The sequence below is a fragment of the Mauremys reevesii genome, linkage group 3 (genome assembly GCF_016161935.1).
Source record: "Mauremys reevesii isolate NIE-2019 linkage group 3, ASM1616193v1, whole genome shotgun sequence".
Lineage (NCBI taxonomy): Eukaryota > Metazoa > Chordata > Testudines > Geoemydidae > Mauremys > Mauremys reevesii.
In genome coordinates, this window is record NC_052625.1 from 95408710 (window position 1) to 95433425 (window position 24716).

General features: G+C 42.7%; 1 protein-coding gene across 1 annotated transcript in view; it reads left to right on the forward strand.

The window, feature by feature from the left end:
• CNKSR3 (CNKSR family member 3) overlaps window positions 1-24019 on the forward strand; it is a 102933-nt gene extending 78914 nt beyond the window's left edge. Inside the window, exons 8-13 of the mRNA XM_039528216.1 lie at window positions 8514-8582; window positions 9370-9516; window positions 16968-17092; window positions 19245-19453; window positions 19924-20013; window positions 21909-24019. Coding sequence (XP_039384150.1) covers window positions 8514-8582; window positions 9370-9516; window positions 16968-17092; window positions 19245-19453; window positions 19924-20013; window positions 21909-22207 — 939 coding nt within the window. The 3' untranslated portion in view covers window positions 22208-24019. The remainder of the gene's footprint in view (window positions 1-8513; window positions 8583-9369; window positions 9517-16967; window positions 17093-19244; window positions 19454-19923; window positions 20014-21908) is intronic.
• The last annotated feature ends 697 nt before the right edge of the window (window positions 24020-24716 follow it).

The window sequence follows — 24716 nt, forward strand, 5'->3', positions numbered from 1 at the left end:
GACTGTGTGATACACCATTGGTTTATCCTGGATTTGTAAAGACTATGCATATGTATATGTTTTAATAGAATAACACAAGGACCTCAATCTTCTGTTGACATAATAGCTTGGTCAAGTAGTCACGTTTTGTAGGAGACGGCCTTCTACATTGTGGTGGAGTACATCTAGGTATGATCTTATGTTTCTCTTTCGGTGATGGCCCTGAGAAGGGCCGTTTCACTTGACTGTCACTTGAGTTGCTTTTTAGACTGTGAGGCCATCGATTGCTGTTTGGTTGCCATGTTGATAGCATTGGTTATGCCAAAGCACGTCACAAGAGAGACTTATTGTATAATGAAAAGGCATCAAAATGTGTAGCATTACAGAATAACATTTAGTGGGGAGCCAACACCCTCCAAAACACGAACTGGCAACATTTGTGAGACAAGCTCTGGAAAATCTGCTGCGTGAACTTGAACTCTTCAACACCATATGTCATCACAACGAGAATCGGTGAGTTTGCGATCCCCAGCGTCTATAAGCCACCAATGTCCCCTGTACCACACAGGTTTTTACTGAATCACAACCACCCTTTTAATATGGGTTAGAGACCTCAATAGCCATCAGATGTCCTGGGGTTATGAGACAATGATACTTCACATGAACAACTTTTTGAGTGGGCTTCGAATCAAAACAAGCATCTACTGTTCAGTTCCAAGCAGCAAGAAACCTTCCGTTCTGCCGGATGGAGACAAGACTACTTGCTGGACGTGTGGTTTGTATTCTGTGGCCAGAACACGTGGCCTCTAGTTGTGGAATGAGCTGTCCTTCACAATTTTATGCATAGCGAGCACCCGCCTGTCGTCATATACATTGCTCTCCAAATCCCCCTAATCACATTACTACCAAGGCCGTGTGGGAACTTTAGGAAGGCCTATGGGAACAGCTACTCAGAAACCACAGAAATAGTGGTTCACAGGATACCTGCAAACATAGTCAGCTTCATCAGCCTTCTTAAAGAGGGAACATCGCTCTCCCCCTCCCACTAACTACAGAAAAGCCACAATTCTTGTTAGTTGACAAACAGTGATGCATTCCTAAAGGAGTACTGGATAACAGGTGCTCCTGCTGCTTCAACTCCTGGAATCACTGAACTCCACGTAGCTTTTGCCCATCACTCTCATCTAACAGAACCTAGATTCCACTCACTCAAGCAGGAAAGCCAGAAGCTGGAAATGGGTGACAGGGGATGGATCACTTGGTGATTATCTGTTCTGTTCATTCCCTCTGGGGCACCTGGCATTGGCCACTGTCAGAAGACAGAAAACTGGGCTAGATGGACCTTTTGGTCTGACCCAGTATGGCCTTATGTAAAGCCTGGAGGCGTCTCCATAATCTGGGTGGTGTGAACTCTCGCCAGTGTAGAATGCCACATGTCACAGCCAATGCCATCACCACCCAAAAGTTCCTGAATTCAGAGTCTGAAACAGATTGTCATCACAAAAGGAAAGTGAAGAAAGAGCTTCATTGCTCCTTATCTGACTGCCCAGTAATATCAAAGTCATTCATGAGAACATGTGGACAAGGCCATAATGCTCATCAACTGTGTCGAGGCTGCAGGCATGCAATGGTATCTTCCCACAATTTCTGAAAAACCTAGGTCAGCATAGCTGTGTGCATGCCCTTTGCCAAATGCCCAAGGTATGGCAACAAGCAGAGGTCACTGGTATCCTAAAACTGGGGAGAACGATCCAAAAAACTATCTTATTATGGATAACATACAAGCTCTCGGAAAGCATCTTTGAGGTCTATGTCCCTAAAGAGCAATCTGGGTTTCAACCAGGACAAAGCACCTATGATCAGGTAAACTGGTAACTCGGATCAAAGCTGGCTGTCAGTGCAGGCTCACAACAGCAGTGGCCTTTGTGGACCTGTCCTCAGCATATAACACAGTTTGATGGGATGGCTGGCTTCTGAAAGTGTCGAAAATAGTGCATTGCAGAACACTGCTCCTAGTGACAGTTATGCTCACCAACTGCAAGTTTCACATATACCTAATAGAACAGACCCAGTAGATCTCATCTACTGAACAGCAGGCTCCTGCAAGGTTCCGTCTTGGCACCATCGCTCTTGTTAATGTTAATATTAATATTAATGTCAGCATTATGCCATCAACCCAGTCATGGAAATCTGGCTACGTGGAGGATCTCGCGCTCGTCATCCAATCGAGCACTTTCACCCCAGTGGAACGCATCCTCGCAGAAGATCTGCAGTTTTTTCAGGAGTACTAGCGGTGAAGGTGACTCAGATTGAACCCTAAAAACCCCCCAAACAATCCTTTACATTTCACCTGAGCAGCTGCCATGCGAAGAACTACCTGACTGTCACACCAAACTCAGGCACGAGGATTTCCCACAATATCTTGGAGTGGATGTGCCTCACATGTTGCCAACATCTGAAATGACTGCTGCCAAGATAAAGGCTAGGAACAATATAATCCACAAACTAGCTGGGACCAGCTGGGGAGCAGATGCTGACGCCTTGCGGACATTCACATTCACCCTTGTTTTTTCTCAGCAGCTGAATGTTGCGCTCCAGCGTGCGCAGGGAACATACCTGTGAAACACTGCTATGAGAATTGTCACAGGAGTGCTGATGTCAATTCCAGCAGTCGGTCTCTCCATCCTCATGTATATCTTGCTTCCATCCCTCTGAAGAGAAGCAGCAATAATATGATTGGATGATAACAAACCCAAACTTGCTTATCTACAAAGACCTCCAATAGCCCCGGAGATGCTGCCTTAAGTCCAGGAACTCCTTCTGGTTAGCGGCCAAAGGACCCCAAACCTGAAGACTGTCCCCAAAAGACAAACGGCGAAGGCTGTGGCAAAATAGCAGGGTGAAGAATCAAGACCTGAACACTGATCCCACAGACCAGCCACGTGGCTTCACCACGTAAGATATGAATCACAGTGAACCACGTCAGAACATTGCTGGGGCACTGCAATTACCGACTACACGAATAGAAAAACAGCCTGTATTTGAAGTGGAGAAGATATTCAAATTATTTAACATCTAGTGAGCCGCTGCCCACTAAGCTCTTTCTCTGGTGGGATAGCCTTGATTCATTCCATGTCCCTGGAAGCTATAGAGGGAACAACAGTCTTGGACATCGATCCTGATTGTTGCTTTTCAAGTTGACAGGCTGACTACCAGAATAGTCACATAACGGCTTCTGTTTCCATCATAGAATCATAGAACTGGAAGAGACCTTGAGAGATCTAGTCCAGTCCCCTGCACTCAAGGCAGGACTAAGTATTATCTAGACCACCCCTGTTTGTCCAACCTGCTCTTAAAAATCATCAATGATGAAGATTCCACAACCTCCCTAGGTAATTTATTCCAGTGTTTAACCACTCTGACAGTTACGTTTTTTTCCTAATGTCCAACCTAAACCTCCCTTGCTGCAATTTAAGCCCATTGCTTCTTGTCCTATCCTCAGAGGTTAAGAAGAACAATTTTTCTCCCTCTTCCTTGTAACAACCTTTTATGTACTTGAAAACTGTTATATCCCCTCTGTCTTCTCTTCTCTAGACTAAACAAACCCATTTTTTTTCAGTTTTCCTTCACAGGTCATGTTTTCTAGACCTTTTAATCATTTTTATTCGTGCAGATATATAAATGCCTTCAAAATACCATTGGCATTAGAATATTTGCCTTATGGAATTACCAGAAATTATTGTTCAGTTACAAAGTTCTTTATGGCGTCTTGTGTAAACAAATGGTTGCTGAGCAAATATGCTCTTCTGTATTTTGCTCTTATTAGGATAACTTCTCTTTACCAAAGGAGATCAGGGAGAGTAGTTTAGACCAGGAATAAACTATGCACTTCAGTGGCAAAGTAACAGCAGCTAAGATCACTAAAAGTTTTTTCCTCTTGGGTTTAGGATGGTGCTGTCTAGATACTAGTCCACTGGTGTGCTGAGACTGCTGCCTATTTATTAGGTGCTGTACAAGCACACAACACAATAGGGTTCTGGTCAATGACTGTGGCTCCTAGGTGCTACTGTAATCCAAATAGATAATAGTAGTAGCAATATAACTACGTGGATGGTGTGGTTGCTGAAAGGAAGAACCTGTGAAGTGCAGCTTGTGTGATGCTCTTTTCTAGTTAGAGAGAGGACTGGTTATTCCTTCTGGACCCTTGCTAAGTTATAGTGATTAGGGAGGAGTGGGTGGAAATCTGTACTTACCATTTATGATGAAAACTGTTATCTTTTATATCTGCCAATTTTAATATTACTGGTTTATTTGGCATAATTTGTTCACAATAGGCTGAAAGACTGAGCCTACTGTTTAGCAATGTCAACATTTGATAGATGTGAAAGATTGTAACTTTAGTCACCACTAACTTGTACAGGTAGTTGAAACAAAGGCTGAAAGCTCTGAGTGAGACTCTGCTGCAACCATAAACCAAAACTCTGAAGCCAAGTGAATCTGTAACTACCAATTCTTCTCTCAGGGAAACCACGTTCTCCTTGGAGTAATAACATCAACTAGGAGATGAAAGTGAGAGATCTACTAGCAATAATTTAAACTCTTTCCCCCCGTTCTTTCTGATGACAAAAGATGTAGTTTATGTCTGGCTACAAACTACCTTTCTGACAAAAGTGGTATCTGCATTTTATATACTATTCAAAAAATCACTTTTAACATATGTGAATGAAACCTTTTGCCAGGTGGCTGTTATCAGAACTCCAGTACTGCACCAACCACACTGAATGGTTCCGGGAAAGCAATACACTATCTATCTAATTTCAGTCAGTTGACAGGACAGGATTTCCAAGGTCTTCCTGCCTATTTGTGATTTCCTGTGTTGCATGAGAACATATTGGCCAAAACAAAACTTTCCACTTTCTTCCATGTTCTCCACAGTAGTGGATTAGCTGCCTTGTGAGCTGAAATTGGCTATTGGTTCTGCCTCAGTGCAGGGGGCTGGACTTGATGACCTCTCACGGTCCCTTCTAGCCCTACATTTCTGTGATTCTATGATTCATTAAGCAGTGAGCACTGAATTCAGAGTATCCTACAGGATCAACAGCCTCCTTGGGAGATCTCAGATAATAAAAAGGTCATCAAGTCCAGCCCCCTGCACTGAGGCAGGACCAAGCAAAAACCTAGACCATACCTGACACCTCTTTTGTCTGGCCTATTCTTAAAAATCTCCAATGATGGGGATTCCACAACCGCCCTTGGAAGTCTGTTCCAGAGCTTAATTTCCCTTACAGTTAGTTTAGCTATTGGGGGGGAAAAAAATTAAATCTTCCTGGCTGTAGTTTAAGCCCATTACTTGTCCTACCTTCAGTGGGCTTGGAGAACAGTTGATCTCCATCCTTTTTATAACAGCTCGTAGCATATTGGAGACTGTTATCTGGTCCCCCTTCAGTATTCTTTTCTCAAGACTAAGCAGGCATAGTTTTTTAATCTTTCCTTATAGGTCAGGTTTTCTAAACCTCTTATTTTTGTTGCTTTTGTCTGGACTCCCTCCAGTTTATCCACATCTTTCCTAAAGTGTGGCACCCAGAACTGGACACAGTACTCCAGCTGAGGCCTCACCAGTGCTGAGTAGAGTGAGACAATTATTGCCTGACTCTTGCATGTGATGCTCCTGTTGGAACATCTCATAATATTAACCGTTTTCACTACTGCATCTCATTATTGCCACTCATTCAATTTGTTATCCACTATAACCCATAGATCGTTTTCAGCAATACTGCCACCTAGCCAGTTAATCCTCGTTTTCTAGGTGTTCATTTGATTTTTTGTTCCTTCCTAAATATAGTACTTTGCACTTTTTTGAATTTCATCTCATTGAATTCAGTGTCAGACCAATTCTCTAATTTGTCAAGGTAGTTTTGAAATCTGTCCTCCAAAGTGCTTGCAACCCCTTAATATCTTCCACAGATTTTGTAAGCATACTCTCCACTCAATTATCCAAGTCATGAATGAAGATATTCAGTAGTACCAGACCCAAAACTGACCTGTGTGGGACCCCCTTAGAATGTTTTCTGCAAGCATAATCACAGCCCCAAAGATGCCATTAGCCTTGGTTTGGACAGTATTTATCCCTCCAAACAGGCATTTCCTTGATGAAGAAGCAAGAGGACAGCAAAGAAATGTAATTACTCATAGTAGCTGGAGCCTCCGTTACATCTACAGCATCGTCCTCATTGCACAGTTTACTCCTGTAATGTCCCTCTATTACACTGAGTTTTGAAGGTCTGGTGGTGGTGAGAGAGAAACTTCTTTCCAGGCTTTCAGTTCTTCAGTAGCTCAGGGGTATTGCCTGGCTGTCCATGTTGTTTGAGGAGAGAGTGAGGCTTTTGCTACGGTGAGTAGCCCTCCCTGTGTGAATTGCACTGTGGACACGTCTATTAGTGCATCTCTGTTCTGTCTGTGTTGCCACGGTTTCATCAGAGTTGATATGTTATGGTAGCAGGAATATTTTTTTAAAATAACTGTAGCAGTAACCTGTGCATGGCACCAGCTTTAGATAACTCAAAGTAAATATTTACACGTTTAACAGCTGCTTGGTAATGTCTAGCTGAGCATGTTATCTGTTTTGGAAGGAAATTAATTTTTAAATGTTTAACACCTATATCTCTCAGTACACATCATGCACACACATAATGTTGTCCTTTTACTTAAATATAATTTGCTTCTTTTTTGATGCAGGCATTTGGATTAAATGACTAAATTAGGGACTTAAGTTAAAACTTGCAGCTTTCATTTAGTAAGCAGTGAGGGGAAAAATGAAATGGCCCCAGCTGCACTCGTTACTTTTCTGTCATACATCTTCAGTATTTGAGACTTAAAGCTTTTAGTGAACACACTAAATGAAACCAAGTTATTGTGTTTAGATTCAGTTATAACAAATGGCAACATAAATAACTAACAGTGCCCACATTGTTTCTTAATAGGATATGTTTAATCTTTTATTATCCACTTCAAAGCTGTTTTCTCTTCTAAAACCTTTTATTCAGTGTAGTTTGGGTAGACATTTTGTTTTTAAATCAAATGTAAAATAGCATAGAGTTAACTCTTTGCAATGCAGCTAACTATTCCATCCGTGCAGAACCAAATAATTTGTGATGCTCTTTTTAGAGCATTCCTGATTTTCTTAGCACTTACTAATTGCCACTTTTTCTTTACTTAGATTTATGTTGCTATTGATGATAGCTAACAGCATATAGCTAACACAGACTCTAGAACATCCAAATAGAAGTATCTGTGATGACTGGTGTGTGTGTGTGTGTGTTGGGGGGCGGGGGAATGTTCTGGGTGTGAGGCTAGGATAAGGAATTGGCATACATGTGGTGTATATTAACTAGAGCTTGGTGTTTTCCTGTCTCATGAAAAAATTAGAGGTTTTGGATGTGTTCCTGATCTGCATTGGGACCAAATTGAGATCTTTTTCAAGGATTTTCCCGAAAAGAGAGAGCATGCTTGCGTGCTCCTCCTCGAATAGCCCAGGGGTTAAGGTGCTCACTTGGAATATGGGACACACAAATTCAAGTCCCTCCTCTGCCTGATTTGGACCAGACACTTGAACGTCAGTCTCCCACATCCCAGCTGAGTGCCCTAACCCATGGGCTGTTCTGGAGTTCGGGAGGTGGGGAGGGGGAATGTCTCAATTGCTCCTATTAAAGCTGAGTGTTTGTTTATACAAAGCTGAAGAGATCCAACAGGACAGATTGAGATCTCAAAACAGCCGGTGGTTAGGGCACTCTGCTGAGATGTGGGAGACTGATGTTCAAGTGTCTGGTCTGAATCAGGCAGAGCAGGGACTTGAAGTTCTGATTCAGGCCAGGAATTACATCCTAGACCTGAGAAACTGTTCCCGATAATAGTTCTGTCAAAACTGGTATATTCCTGCAAAACAATACTATTTTGATTAATTGATATTTTCCAGTGGAAAAACCGTTTTGTCAGAAAATTCTCTCCACCTCCAGTAGTAACCCCAGAAAAGCACTATTTTGGTAACTTTTTCTTTTATACACACCCACACAAATGGATGACATGTACAATAATTCCACTGTAACTTGACTTCTCCTGACCCTCGGATGTATATGGATTTTATGGATCTGAACTATCCTATTTTCCTTCTCTGCTTCTCTTGTGAGACGGAATACTGCTATGATCCTTGAAAAGACTCCCAAGTGTAGTCCATGCTGCAACGGGGCTAGCGCTATGCTTGGTAGGGTTTGCAGGATGAGGACCTGAGAGTTACTTGGTGACACAACGTGTTTTAATATCTATGGGCCATTGTTTGTGATTTAAACACGTGGGTACTGGGGACATAATACACACTTGACAGTTCTGTGGACACACACACACACACACACACAATCTGCTGCTGCTTTAAATATTCCTTTCACAATCTGAGTTTTGGCATAAAAGAGCTGGGGTTTTGGGGGTTTTTAGAGAAAGGGAAAGTCTATTGAAACACATGCCTCTTATTTACTTCTCTGTAGTCCCCCGCTGATCGATCTCAAAAGATTCATGCTGGTGATGAGGTGATCCAGGTTAATCGTCAGACTGTAGTAAGTAATCAAAAGCCTTATCAACCTTTTCCTAAGCCTTGGTTGTTCTGCAAGACTTTTCCCTCCAAGATAATAAGTGGGTAACAAGCTATGTTGTGTTTAGGGTTTTTTGGTGTGTCCTTATTGTAATGTATGTAAAAATGGTTTGACTTTAATGTAGAAGTCATTTCTCAAAACACTTGAAAGTTTGATTTTTATCACACATTGGTTTTTCAATAAATCCTTGCAATATTTTTGGATAAAATGATATCTTATTTAGGGCCTATGTTTAAAGTGAAATGTTGCATTTGTATGTTTAAAAAGTTGGTATTTTTAATTAATAATTTTGCGGGGGAGGGGGCAAATACCTTTTAGCCCCTCGGAGAATTGAGATTCTCCCTCTCCCCCATCATTTTAAGTTCCCTGTCCCATAAACAGTCACGTTTGCATTTAACTTCACACACAAGAGCAGACCCATAGAACTCAATGGCATTAAAGATTAGGTATAAATATATTGGAGTAATTCAGTGTGACTGCTCATGTGTTCGAAATTGAATATGCATAAGCCCATGCTGGACTGGGGCCTGACCTATCACAAATGATGTGCACTTGAAATAATTGTGGTACATTTTTGAGAGACGTCCTAAAGAAAAGTTAGCGTTTCAAGTTTTATACCCTTTTCGGCTGCTTCAGTGGGTTTCTTCTATTTTTTGTGTGTTCATTTGTGGTGTTTGAGAGAAACAGTCTGACCTGGTTATATTCTGTTCATTTTGAATGCATGTAAGAGGTACTTTTTATTCTTTTTAAGGTGGGATGGCAACTAAAAAACCTTGTGGGAAAGTTGCGAGAGAATCCTTCTGGAGTTAAATTGCTACTTAAGAAACGTCCTACAGGCTCTTTTAATTTTACTCCAGCCCCACTGAAGAACCTACGCTGGAAACCACCACTTGTACAGGTGATACACTGATGGAAGAATTGTGTTTAGACGTTAATGGTTGGATATGAATTACTTAAAATCCCCCCCAAGATAATTTATTCTTTAATATCTGACATCATCAGCCAATGTGACCATATATCTGGAGTTTTGGAGGTGTTCATTGTGAAGTGGCTGTCCCTTTTGGATCAAAGTTGAAATGAGAAGGGGTCCTTTTTTAGCCAAATAATCTCATCTAACATTCCAAAACAATGAGTATTTAACGTTGGCTTTCATAATCCAAGTTATCAAGGCACTGATTTTAGGAAAAAAAACATTTGAGGCTGAAAGGCTGATAATCTGCACTGATGAATTTTGTAAGTAAACAATAAATACTGAGATTGGTTTGGAGAACTGATACGAGATTATTTTTGCTGGATAAACTAATGCTATCCAATGTATACTTCCTTTTTAGTCTGCAGAAGGAAAAATAGTTCAAGCACTGAAAGAAAAGGGAGTGAGCTTCTTGATTGATTTGGATGTTGAGAAAGCCAGAAAAGGGGTAATGGGTGGGGGGAGGAACAGGGGTTAATAACTTCAAAGTCTAGTTTTGGAGGACAGCACGTTGTAGCAGAAAGCAATTTGTTTAACAGCTACAGGAAGAGACAATTAATTACATTCTCATCTAATAAATTACCTATGACTATAGGTACTGTTTTTTCCTTTGATCCAGCCTCTGTTCTGGCACAAGATCCCTATATAGCTATGGGGGTAGTTGTTTCTCAACAAAGTGTATAGATGGCTATCTGGAGTGCTTGAGGGGTGTGTGTATGTGCATGCATGCTCCAGAAAGCTGTAAATCTGAATTCTCTACTACTTTTGAATGAGACTATCAGGTTACACCTGTGCACTTTGAGCAGCATTATTTTACATGGTTTACAATGTGTACACTATTTATAGTACAGAGTCATTTAAAATGTGACTATCCAAAGATCTGGCTGCATATACAAAATACTAATAAACAAATCTATCCAATATACAAACTCTGCCCCAGTGTCCAAAACTAACCCCTCTCCCCCACACACATTATGTTCTCTCTAGCACACCCTTCGTTTCAGGCACTTGAGTGCGATGGTGACAGGTTATAAGAAGAACCAGATAGTCTCCCTCCTCATTCTCCCTCTCCCCTAAAAGAGAGAGAAAATAATTTGAAGCTTTCCCCTTAAGGACATCAAATCCAGGGTCTGGCAGACCACAGGGAGAGAAGTTTACTTCAAAGCTTAGGAGATTCTGAGACTGTCTGGCCCCTCCTGCAGCCTGTCTTGTTAAACCAGGGCCTCTTAGCTTGAGTGCGTCAGCTGATCACAGTTCAAGTAGATGCAGAGGTTTATTCCTTTTAGGTATGTCTGTGCCCATCACGCTGGAGCTGGAGACTTCTTCTTAGAAGTACCCGTAGTGGGGCAGTGGTCATGCCTCGTGGCTGTGGCCCCTCCCCGGTTATATGAGATGCCGTTGCCCTGACCCCCAACCCCCCAGTTCCTTCTCACTGCCATTGGATGGAGTCAGAGCTCTGTGTGGTTGTAGACTCTCAACCTCGCATTAAGTTTTAGCCTAGTTAGTTAGTTAATTGCTAGATTGTGTCCCTGGTGAAGCCCTTACTGAGGTTTGAACACTGTCCTTTGTGTGTCTCAGTGAGGCTCACCTCAAAGAGCATTGTGCAATCTGTAGAAGTGGACTCAGGTGGCGTGAGACTGTCACATCAAGCAGCACTTCCTCGAACAGGTCATGTAGCCTGTTCTGGTACTGAGGTCCTCCTTGGGCTGAAGATCATCCTTGTGCGTGGAGAGTGCTGCCACCTCTGGTTCCAGGGCAGGCGCCTCTCCAAAGAGGCAGAGGAGCCATTCTCCATCATCAGTGCCAATGAAGAGATCTCATAAGACCAATTGGGACAGCTCTAGGTCGCGAGACGACTCCTCTGCCTCCACCAGGAAAAGAGCGATCTGGCCCGGCACCACTTCTGGCATGCGGGATGGCACGGGTACCTCTGACCCTTCTATGGTACCAAGTGGGAAGGGCAGAAACCCTGTACCTGGTCTGGTTCCGGCCTCTGGGCGTCCATTGAGTCCAGTACTGACGAGAGAGTGCCAGTACTCACGGTGTCCATTTCGTCGGCATACCAGGCAGCCACGGACCTACTCTGCCTTTTGGTCCAGGACTTTCCCAGGGCTGCATCACCTACATCCCCTCTGATGGAGTGAGCCACTGAATCCTTGTGTCTGTCAGCACCACATCCAGACGCTCCCCTTCCCATGCTGGGGATATAGCCAGTGCTGGAACTAGGGATGCTGCCACACACCCGGCTCGAAGGTTTCCATCATATACAGGGTTTACAGTTTGGTTCACTGGCTCTCAGCACCTCCATTATAAAAATTGTTCCAGCACCTGGATCAGAATCCATACGGGGGACCTCTGCACTGGGACCATCTTCGGCCCTGTTACATTCAACATTGCAGATACTCCAATGGCGGCTCTCACCACCCTCGACGTCAAGGCACTTGGGTGCTCTGGTACCAGTGTTTGCACCCGGACCAACACTGCCTGCGGAACCAACTTGCTCGGCCTTCACCAGGGGCACGAATTCCTTTCTTCTTCTTCGGGATGATGGATGAATTGGACTGCCTGTTGGCTCCCTTGGGCATCACTCCTCCCATGTCTCTGAGATCTTGGGGCTTTTCTGATTCTGAGGCAGCTTCGTCATCTTCTTGCTCTGCATCACATGATGAGCTCCGAGGGCCACCAATGGACCAATATGACTCCCAGGGTTGGCATATGCCCAGGCTGGGAAGAATTTCCCAGGTCTTGCTCCTACTGGCCACCAATATCATATCATCATATATGTATCCGTGACCTCCTTGGACTCAGTGGGATGCTCCTCATTCGCAGTGATCTCATTCCTTGTCCAGTTCAAAGCTGAAGACACCTGCCAGGTCAACAATAGTGACTGCAGATCAGCCGCAAGTCTAGGCATTGGCAATCTTCCTTCCAATAGAACCTCCAGAGTCCTCCCTCCCTCCTGGGTACACCTTCCTGGGAGTAAGAGAGGTTTGTCACTCAGCCAAGACCCTCATCCTCATTGCTGGACTACGCTGTGCTGCTTGGTTCTGGAGGACTTTTATGCTGTGTAGCCTCATCCCTTGATCTCCAGGAGAATACACACAAACTAGTAGATATTCTACAGTCCAACTTCCCTATGAGAGTGGCCCTCCCAATTAATGCACTCCTCGTGCCAGCGAGACACCTCTGGAGTACACCTGCCTTCGTATCACTGGTGGCTTAGTATATGGAAAAGTGCTATTTTGTCCCCAAGCAGGATTTGAGGGGTTCTGTTTCTGCCTGACTCTTCCCACCCCTGCCTCCATCCCCAACCCCTCCATCTCTCTTCAGGGACCCCTCTCACAAGACACTGCTCATCAAGCTGGTCAGCTCTCTGACATTAGGAGCAGTAGAGGAAGTTCTGCAGGAACACTGGGCCACAGCTTTTTTCTCCCGGTATTACCTGATACTGAAACCGAAGGGCAGGATGAGACCCATTTTCAACCTTCACGGCCTCAACAAATTCATCAAGTACATGAGATTCCACATGGCCATTCTATTGGCTATCCTCCCCGTGCTGTCTCAAAACAACTGGTACACTGCTCTGCCTTCAGGACGTGTATGTTCATGTGGCAACTCTGCCGAGCCACAGGAGATTTCTCTGTTTTGTAATAGGAGAATGTTACTTTCAATATATGGTTCTCCCGTTTGGTGTCTCTTCTGACCCTCGAGTCTTTACCAAATGCATGGTGGTGGTCATGGCATATCTCAGGAGAAAGGGAATCCACAACTTCCTGTACCTCGATGACTGGTTACTCACAGGTGGCTCCAGAGAGGAGGTTCTAGCCCACATAGACACCACATAGTGTGTGTTTGACCATCTGGGACTCATTTTAAACACCACAAAGTCAACCTTGGCTTCTACTAAAAAAAAAACAAATTCACTGGGGCCTTAGATTTGGAGGTCAAGGGCGTTCCTGCCAGCTAACTGCTTCCAGGGATTTCAACGGCTCTGACTCAGTCTGCAATCTCAGGCCTCCGTGACAGTCTGCATGTGTCTGAGCCTGTTGGGTCATGTGTCTGCTTGCACGCAAGTGGTCCAGTTTGTCAGGCTGTGCCTTCACCCTCTTCAGATGTGGCTCAGGATAGTTTACTGCCCTGCTCTGCATATTCTGGATAGGTTGGTTCGCCGTCTTTCAGTAGTCCTAGATTCCTTGTGCTGGTGGGAGTCCCCGCTCAATGTGTGCCAAGGAGTCTCCTTTGCTTGTCCATTGCCAGCCAAGTCAGTGGTTTCCTTCTGGATTGGGGGAGGGAGGGGCGGACATCTGGACTCATTGAGGGTGCAGGGTCTGTGGTCAGGACAGGAAGCCTCACTCCGTAACAACATGTTGGAACTTTTGGGCCATCTACAATACGTGTCGTGCCTTTCAGGACCACATCAGACACTCAGTGGTTCAATTACTCACCAACAATACCATTGCGACGTAATATGTGAACAAACAAGGTGGAAGTGCATTCCATGTTACTCTTTCTCTAGGGATCAACTTGTGTCAATTTTGTATTGAAGAACACATCACTATGGTAGCAGTCCACTTGTTGGGAGTGCAAAATTGTCTTGTGGACCACCTCAGCAGGGTTTTTTCCCTTGAGCCATGAGTGCTCTGTGAAGGAGAGTGTCTTCCAGGTTGTCTTTGCAACATGGGGCATCCCCGCGATCGACCTGTTTGCAAGAAGGGAAAACAAAGTTCTACTATTCTGCTCTTGACGGGGGCCTCAGCACATGCTCTCTCTCAAATACCTTCCACTGCAGCTGTTGGACAACTCTTCTGTACGTCTTTACACCTATTTTGGTCATTCCTCAGGTCCACCCTCATGCTTAAGGTGGATTGGGCCAAGCTCATCCTCATTGCTCCAGCACAGCTCAGACAGTGCTGTTTCTCAGATCTCCTTGCTCTGTTAGTTCAACTTCCCACTCCCTTTGTCTCCATCCTGACCTTGTCACTCAGAACCACAGCCGGACCCTGCAACCTGTGATCAGCTCCCTGCATATTATGCCATGGCTGAATGACGAGGAAGAGCAGTGTTCAGAGGCTGTCCAACAAGCCTACTCAAAAGTAGGAGGAAGTCCTCCACTAGGATGGCCTACTTAGCGAAATGGAAGAGGTTCTTGGTGTGGTCCTTAGCCCATGGGATCCAACCAACAGGGGCTTCCATCCAGGGCATCTTAGAGTACCCGTTACATCTTCAGAAATCAACCCATGTGCTCAGTTCACTGAGAGTGCATTTGGCAGCAATATCAGTGTTCTATCCCTCTATTCAAGGGAAGGTTTTTTGTTTTTTTTTCCTAATGCCCTGGTGATTTCTGAAGGAGCTTCTCCACTTGCATCCTTTGGTCCAAGAGCCAATTCCGTTGTTGGACCTAAATATGGTTCTGTTGGCTCTGATGGGCTCTCCATTTGAGCCCCTTGTATCCTATCCACTTCCCCTCCTGTCTCAGAAAATTGTGTTCCTGTTATGCTTCTTGCTGAAGCAAAGGCTATGTGACTCGCAGGTCCTAATGGCGGAGTTGCCTTACACTCAGTTTTCGATGGGTAAGGTAATGCTGTGACCACACCCAAAGTTTTTTATCCAAGGTGGTCTCTTTCATCTGACTCAGCTGATTGTATTTACCTGTGTTTTTCCCTAAACTGCACTCTTCCCTGGAAGAACAGTGCCTCCATACTCTGGATGTCAGGTGATGTCTAGCCTTCTATCTAGACAGGACTAAGCCATTTTATGTCATATGCGCACACATGAAGGGGCGAGTAGTCTCTGCACAGACCATCTCTAGATGGATATCCTGTAACAAGACTGTCTATGAGATGGCATCGACTATGCCTCGTCAGCGGTCCACGAGAGTGCAAGTGACATCCATAGCATTACTCAGTGACATTTTCCAGACTGGACACTTGCAGGGCAGCCTAGTGGTCACTCATAGGTATGTTTACAGACCATTATGCTATTATCACATCTTCCAGAGCAGATGCACACCTCAGAAGGGCAATCCTGTGATCTCTATTTCAGTAGACTTCGAGCCTCGCCTCCAGATTGGGCTATATGAGGCATACTACTTCTGAGCCGCCTATGTAGATTACATGTTGACATCTACTCCAAGAAGAAGAAACGGTTACTTAATGTCACTGGTTTTTCATGATGCAGATGTGTATTCCACGACCTGCTCTCTGTCCAGTCTGCGTCGGAGTCTCCTCACGGGCTTTTGGTATGACAGAACTGAGCGGGGTTGGGGTGGTGCTGCCTCATATAGCCAGGCTTTGGGCCACAGTCACAAGGCTCAAGTGCCACCCCCTACGGGTACTGCTAGGCAAGAGTGTCTGGCTCAGCATGCTGGGTGCGCACACCCGTACGTGGAATATACGTCTGCATCACATCTCAAAAACAGTTACACTGAGTAACTTTTTCTTGCTGTGGTATCACAAAGAGGGAGAGGTGGTCTCTGTGGTAGTCAGAAGCCAAACCATTTGTTGGCTTTCTAGGTCAATCTGAAACTTCACAGAGAAATCAACTGGTGCAGCTTTTATATTTATCCCTTTGGAAAATACCACTTGATAAATGAGCAATCACTTGGTGCACTAGCAACGTGGGTTTCAAGGTGCAGCTTTATGTAAAATGGGTACTATTGGTGACAAAATCATGGATAGCTGTGGAAAGGTCTTCATTTGAAAGTAAAGGATACAAGCAAAGATTAAAACACTCCTTGTAATCTCTGCTGCACTAGGAGGTTGTGAAACTGAGTAAGAGGTGGCAGGGCAAACCTTCCAAATCGTGGGGCAAATATAGTCCATGCTTTTCTTCCTCTACCCTAACAACATTACCTCAGTGTTAGCTACATTGTCGGATATCTTGCTCTCATCCATGCCCCTTAGATATAGGGTAAATTGTTCAACCATGGCAATGGGTTGAATGAAATATTTCTTCAGCATACTGAAGACATCCATCACAGTCCCTACATCAGCAATAACTTCTATAATCTCATGTACACATTGAATAGTCTGTTTCAACAGTGAATTTCACAGTGGGTAAAATATAGTAACTCTGATGATAAGGCTTCTTCTGGTGGGTGGTAGGAGATGCTGAAGAAGATAATTTCTAAAATATCTTACAGGTATTTTATTGCTTTAAAAGAGGGGAGGGATAGCTCAGTGGTTTGAGCATTGGCCTGCTAAACCCAGTGTTGTGAGTTCAATCCTTGAGGGGGCCGCTTAGGGATCTGGGGCAAAATCAGTACTTGGTCCTGCTAGTGAAGGCAGGGGGCTGGACTCAATGACCTTTCAAGGTCTCTTCCAGTTCTAGGAGATAGGATATCTTCATTTATTTAATTTATTTTAATAATTTAATTTCAGACCAGTCCTCCACCAACTACAACTCAGTCACCAGAAAGCACCATGGATACCTCGATGAAGAAAGAGAAGCCAGCCATCCTGGACCTCTATATACCTCCACCACCAGCCGTTCCATATTCTCCTCGGTATGCAGATACGCATGCACTACTGAACAAAAAGCTCCTTTTTATCAGACTTCTCTGTGCTGGCCTGCCTGCAAAACTCTGCGCAAATTATCTTGAGGAAATTGCAGATCTTGCAGATTTTCTCTGGGTTTAGTAAATGCATAAGCCACTAAGAGTATAACAGTACTTCTTATTGTTGGAGAAAACAGTTGCGTACAGTTTTAGAAAATCACTGTATGCAACATAGAGCAGAATTGCCCAAAAAACATTAACGGATGCTATTATAGCATGTGAAAAACCACTGAGTAGCAAAAAATAGCCATATTTAATCCTTTTCATGACATACTTTTTTTCCAATGTTCTGTTCTTATCAGCTTCAGTAACTACTTGGAAGAATTTTATTGTTGGAAAACAACCGGTTTTAAATTTGTTAGACATGAAGAACCCTAAAACTCAGGAGTATTCTAGGCAGAGTGAAAGTGTCAGTTGGCAGGCTGTATTTTTGTCTTTGACGATCTAAATCCATAATAAAATTCAGACTTAGTCACATGAGAGAGAGAGAGAGAGAGAGAGAGAGATCGATCAGGTGGTGGAAATCATGCTAGCTTTAGGCTGTTCCCAAATCATTGGTGATCTGACCTACCTAGTCTCCCATGGTAATACTCCTGAGAAGCTACTGGGTGCTCAGCACTTCTGAAAGTCAGGTCACCTGTACATAAATATGAAACGTAAACGTACATAAATAAATAAGTATTTAGCAGCCTGACTGAGATGCTCGGGTTTTTAAAATGTTGGTCTTCAGTTCTAAAATTTGTCAGACTAGAGATGCTTTGACTAGCATTTTTAAACAGCTATAAGGTTTTTTGGGACCAGAATAGCAAATCTAAGCCCAACTGTCTGCACCTTGAATGAGTGTTTGTAAGGATAGAGTTGGAGTTAGGGGATGGAGAGGGCAGGGAAAGGTAGTGGATAATTGTGTGCTAGTTTTGTTCCCTTAAGGAAGTAAACATGGGAAGCTTTTGGCAGCTTTTTTTTGTATTTTTTTTGTATTTTCTATGCTGTTGTCATTTCTCTCCTCTCACCCTTAGAGTGAAGAGAACCATGGGCATTTGCCCAGTGTGACTCAGTTGCCTCTTGCATATGGTGGTGACATAGCTGAGCTCTCTGTAGACTAGACACTCGCTTCAGTTCTATGTGGCTCTGTCTTTGAATCCCTGTAGATATGACTGTACATGTGGCTCTTGGGCCTCCTGGAAGTCTGGATAGGTCTGGAATTATATGAATGAGGGTTTGCGGGCCCTAAGGTGCATATGTACTCAGAGCCTGCTGTCCGTTTAACGGCTCAGCTGGTTGGCAGCTCCTTCAGATGGTCATATAATAGTGGGTGTAAAAAGTGGGTCAGATCACAGCTGTGGAGGGGCGAGTGTTTGGGTTTTTTATTTATTTTTTATTTTTATTTTTAGAATTAAACAGGTGCTTCTGGTTTTCATGAACATATGGTCACACTAGGAAGAGAAGTTCATGCAGAAACCACCCTAGAACATGTAAAAATCTAACTGGAGTATTTTTTTTTTAAATAATTAAAAACTCTAAGAGAATCATACTTTGGTAAGTGGGCAGGGAAGATGATATATTAGCTAATGGGAGCATCATTTGTAATGACTGAAATGCCAAACCTCGCAAATAAGGATACACACCTGAAACTGAAAAAAAAAAATTATCATCATTATTTTAACCTGCACTTTTCCCTTCAAATAATTTTAATGCGTTCACAAGAGAACCACAGTATCCAAAGTACTTCATCTGCTCTGTATGTTTGACCACTAGAGGATGAGGGCCCTGTTGTCTTCATGATAGAACTTTCAGTTCTGGTCCCTAAAGTTTTGTCTGTAGCTGTTTATAAGGAAACGGCTATGTTTTATATGTGTTAAACTACTAGCTCATCACTGAATTTTTTTGGAGGGAGTAACTTTTTCTTTCCTTCTTGATAAATTATGTTTAATGAAGTCTTCCCTCTCTAAACATGCTGCATTTTCTGCAAGTTCTTGGGACTTTATTTGTACAGCAGTTAGTTGAAAGAAGCATGATTATCAGCTAAAATAATCATTCTGGACTCATGACTGCAGTACTAAAATATCTTTCACGTTGCTAATTGAGGCAAATGTCCTTTCAGGGATGAGAAGGAGAGTCTCGTTTATGGAGGAGGTAATAAAGCTAAGCCGCCATTACCTGGCTCCAAAGGTGCAGAGTCTCCTAATTCTTTCCTCGATCAGGAAAGCCGAAGGCGAAGGTTTACTATTGCGGATTCTGATCAGTTGCCTGGGTATTCCATGGAAGCAAATATACTGCCAACAAAGATGAGGGAAAAAACACAGTCTTATGGTGAGTTCATGCCTCTTTTTATTGTTGCTATTCAGGATTTAAATGCTTCAGAGAGTGTGGAGAAACAATGAGTGTGAGTGTGAGAGAACCGCTGGCTGAATTTTAAAGATAATCTGAGGAAAACATAAACATCAAAATTCTAAGTTTTTGAAACCACTTATTCATTTCACTAAAATTAAACCCTTTGTTCATTACTTTAATGACTGGCATCAAAGCCCCACTGGATGAGATCAGATTTTGGTTTCTCATTTGTGCATTGGTTGTAACTTTTGGTGGTCATTTTTAGTAGAATTGGAGATAAGCATTTTGTGTGGCTGTCAGATCTCCTCATAATGCTTCCTTGTTTTATAAGCAAAGTGTCTTGAAATAATTTGTGTTCCCACAATACTGTGATGAGATAAATAGAGATGAGATAATGTTCCCCTAAACTTAATGGTACATTCCTCTTTTAACCTCCATGTTGCCCTTAGGAAAACCTCGCCCTCTGTCGATGCCTGCAGATGGGAGCTGGCTGGGAGCTGCAGATCCTTTCTTGAGGCCCCGAGCACCAGGGAGAAAAGGCAAGACTATTAAAACAAACAAAAACTTCCTTCTGTCAGGGGATGAATTAGATAGAAAAAAATCTTAAATTTAGGAATAAAGGATTGTTGTTTGCAGATAGATGTTCAGCACTGATATCACTGTTTTATGCTTTAATAAGTATTACTAGCACGAGGCAGTGGTTGGACAACTCAGGCTTACTTTGCATTGAGACCAAAACCTTTATTGTTCTGTCTTTCAGTTGACTTAAGCATTTGTGGTGGGTTGGACTGATTAGGGCAGATCTGTACTTGTATTTGTTTCTGCTTTCTACTAACAGCTGTTCCATTTCATACATGCCCTTCCTGTCTGTCCCGTGAATGTTGAGGATTAAGCTGTTTCTTGATCGGAGCTTTTCTGTTTGTTCAATCTGAAGTAGGGGCTGGTTTTGAAGCAAACTAGAAGCGGAGCTTTCCAGGAATTATCCCCACTACAACTGCTGCTAGTGTCAAGCACTAGAAGCTTGAAGCTCTTAGAAAGTGGTTGGGATGAGGGGATGACTTAGCCAAGTGATTGCAGGGAGAGGAGACTAGGCGAAAGGAAATGGAGAGAAAACAGGAGTGCTATAGACAATGCTTATCTCAGGAGAGACAGTGCACCATTGTCAGACAGACTAGAAGCACTTCCTCTGGAAATGCCAATTCAAGCCTCAGCAACTGTCAAGGTAAGAAATCCAAAACAAAGGACTCTTCCAAAATTTTGGACCCAGGTTTTTTGTTGCTAATGGGACATGGTCCCATTTGAACACATTTTTTAAAATGAAGCTAGGAGAAGATCCAATTTTTTTTTAACATATACTCATGCTGGCAAACTGATTAGTGATTAAGCATTAGGGCTTGACCTGCTTGGCACTTTGGAGTCAATTTAGGAGGTGATGGATCCTAAAGCAGCATACACAGAATGGGAGAGAAACTTAGTATGATGATGTTGGATATTAGCTTCTGGTTCATGTGTTAATTTAGCATGATTCCTATTGTTTCTCCAAAGTTCAGGTACTGTAGTGATAGGGGTTGTATAAGAACCTGTGCAGAATAAGAAAGCAGACAGGATGAACATTGTTACCTGGTCTTGAAGTCAGTTACAGAAGTCTATGTGCATTTCCAAGAAAAGTCATTGCAATATAAAGAAGCTCATTTGAGGTTTGCAAAATGCTGAAAACTGACTAATTAGCCTATCCAACAGAATGATCAGCAGGTGGCAGGGCTGCTTTTTGTTTCGATTTTAGGAGGTTTTTAAATGTACCTGAACTGTCAGTACAATATAAATGTACAATCAGAAATAAATTTATATCTTCAAAATATTTGATTTCAAGTGTCCAAACAAAATATTGTGGCTTTAAGAGGGTTATAGCAAGTCAGGAGTAGGTGCATGTTCAACTTGTCATTCAACAGTATGAAAACAATATTATTTCATTCACCTAACATGCATCATCATGGTACTAACTCATGTGAAATGTTGCTTTACAGCAGGTCTGCCCTGTTTGAGTCTTCCACTTAACCTTCAGACACTGTTCCGTGCTTATCAATTTTATTTTGTTTTGGGTATTGAATATCCTTGCCATCTTGCCAAAAATACCTCTTTATTGGCTAAGTGTGCACAGATAGGGCAGGTGGTTGGATACCAGCTCTCCCAGGTTCTGCCACTGACTTCATGGTCTAAGCATGGGAAAGTCACTTGAAACCTCTATAGACTTCAATTTACCCATCTGTAAAATGGGAATAATATTTATCCACCTCATAAGCACACTTTGTTCCTTAATTGATATTTGTATCATGCCTTGAGATCCTCTCAATAGTTATAAAAAAGCAAAATTGTTACTTAATAATGAATTTTAGAGGCAAAAACTACATGATTTCCACCTTCTGTTTTACTGCAGGTGAAGATGTCCTCTGCAGGTACTTCAGTAATGAGAGGATACCCCCAATCATTGAAGAAAGTTCCTCCTCGCAGCAGCATTTTGCAAGGCCAGTGGCTGACAGGCAATTAGTGAGGGGCGCAGACTACATCAGAGGCAGCAGGTGCTTTGTGAACACAGATCTTCATAACAGTGCGACTATACCTTTCCAGGAGGAAGGAGCTAAAAAACTCTCTGTTACATCACCCACAAAATCTTCCTCCACAGAGCCCTCGCTACTGGTCAGTTGGATCACAAGACTTAAACTGTTGACTCACTGATTGTTTGATAGAATTTGTTCTCATCTTCTGTTACCAAGTGCCTTTGTTCCTCAGTCAGACTTCTTGCTTTTCAGCTACAGTATTACATAGTGACTGGTGTGTTGATCTATTCCTGGAGAGTTGTACACATCTCCCCTTTTTTGGCTCTAATATACTGGAACGGAGAGGATTGGATAATGTGAGATGGAAGTGGGATAAAGGTCTAGTTTCTTTTTCCTGCCCCAAAGTTGAGGGAATTCATTCCTCTGGAAACAAGTAAGGCTCCAGTGAATCAGAGGTCATATCTGGTCAGAAATCTGTATGACCTGTGCAGAAGCAATCGTTGCATTAAAATGAGGTCCAGTGGCACTTCATTTGCTAAAATGCTCTGATGCCGCACAACCTACTGGCTTGCCGAATATGTAGGGCTAAGCAAAAATCCAGAGCTGTTCTCCTGACCAGAAGGCAAGAGGGTAAACATCTATTTTGTATAATAATGTGGTGTTGTGGCAAGTACTGCTGCAGCTTTAACTTTATAAGGAATAAAGGTAGCTTCTTCTCTGTGATAACCAGAGAACTGTGTTAGGAATATATTAAACCTGGTTTATAATCCAGTTATTGAGATCTCCATACAGGCAAACGAGTGTTCTCTGATTTGCTGCAGTGCTCATCCATGAAGATGTGGATTGCTACAACATGCCAAGAAAGAGCATCTATAGAGGTGGTAAAAGAAATGTATTTTTTCCTTCATTGTTTGAGAATGATTTGCTGTTAACCAAAGTATCCATATAAAAACAAACCTGTTGGTTTTATGGAACCTCTACAGTGGTTCAGTTTTTGAACTGATAGATGTGTTTTCAGAAAGAAAAATATGCTGTGACACGTTACAGTAGTAAGACACCTGGCTATTTTTAAATGTAGCTCCAGTTTTTCACCTTTAAAAGTCTCAAGTAGCAGCTGGAATTTGGGAAAGGGGAAAAAGCTTGTAAAATTATGGTTATTAAAGAATCATTGTTTAAAACTGAATGTACAAGAGGTTGTTAGTATTCAAAAAAAGTGTTTAATTTAAGTGTTAAATATAGCTGTATATTTTTTTTACTCTTAACCATATGTAGTTTGTATATTCCTATCTACAGCACTGTGCACTAATTAACCAGTGCCAAAAAAACTGTTATGTTCTCCATTAAATCAACTGCCAAATGCTGCATTGGGTGATTTTGCAGTAATGACAGAGCCTCCTGTGTTCCATCTACATTAAAGAAAGGAAAAACAGTTTAGTGTCTGTCTGTACTATGGATTTTAGCATGTTGGGGTACTGCCCTGACTATGTTATGACATAGCATGGTTTTGCCTATGTAGGTGTGACCAAGCTGATGTTATGAAAATGTTATGGAACTCTGTTATGGCCCTCTAGAGACCAGGTGGTTAAATTCAGCTCTCTGGTAAGTTAGTGCAACTCTGACTTCAATGGTGATTTATACTAGGGTGGAATTTTGTCCCTAGAGCTGTAACATGGTTATAACACAGTTTGGTTCCATCTTCATAGGCATGACCATACCACATTATAATGGAGAGTAGTGCAGTAGTACCCTCACTTTCAACATGACAGAACTGGTAGTGCAGACAAGGCCAAACTCACTTGTAGTTCAGTCAAGTTCCACCTGTGTGGATGGGGCGGAGCTGAGTGCAGAAACTGCTTTGGTATAAATAGATCTAGGCAACCAACTCTGTGTGTTAGACGCCCCTTACAACGTAGTCCAGCCCTGTGCACGTAGGCGAGGCTGGCTGCTGTTGAACTATGGTCCAATTCAACAACTGCTGTTAAAGTCAGTGTAATTCATAGTATACAAGTTCTGCTTGCCTTTGATAGTCTACGTTTGATAGGCTTAAAAGTGTCTGTAGAAGTACACGTGTTTGAATAGGGCTCTACGTGTGTTCCGATGGGTGGAATCAGAGATGTGTGCTGCTTTTTGTTGTTGCAGGGTTGCCTCCAGAGAATACTTTGCCCCTCCTGGGTCTGGTAATGGTGGCTCATCCAGTCTGATTCTCTGGAAGCCACACTCGGTCTAACAAGAATAGTGAGAAAAGCTTGCTCTAATTTAGCCAAACTTCGTAAAAACTTCGGGAGCCATTACAGCTTAATCTACGCTGGCTTTTAAATTGTGCTGAGAATGGTTCTTAACCCTAGTTTGGATCTTAGGTTTAGTTTACTCTGTTCCAGCGTTTGTACTGATCTGATTTGGCTAGTTAGCATCCCTATATTTTGAACACTATTATAACAGTTTGGTCACTTCCACACCCGTCAGACAAACCATATTAGAAATCTAAAAATCTGTCTCCCAGCTATTCCCTCTTCCTCCTCTCTGCCTTTTCTTTAAAGTTAGGCTGCAAAGCAAAACTAAACTTTCAATCTTGCTCTTTACTGCATATAAAACATAGCTTCAGACTTTTTAATAAAAACTAATGATATTGCAAGTCTCGTACTTCTTTCTCTTTGGTGGAGCAACCCAAAAGTGATGTCGCACACAGC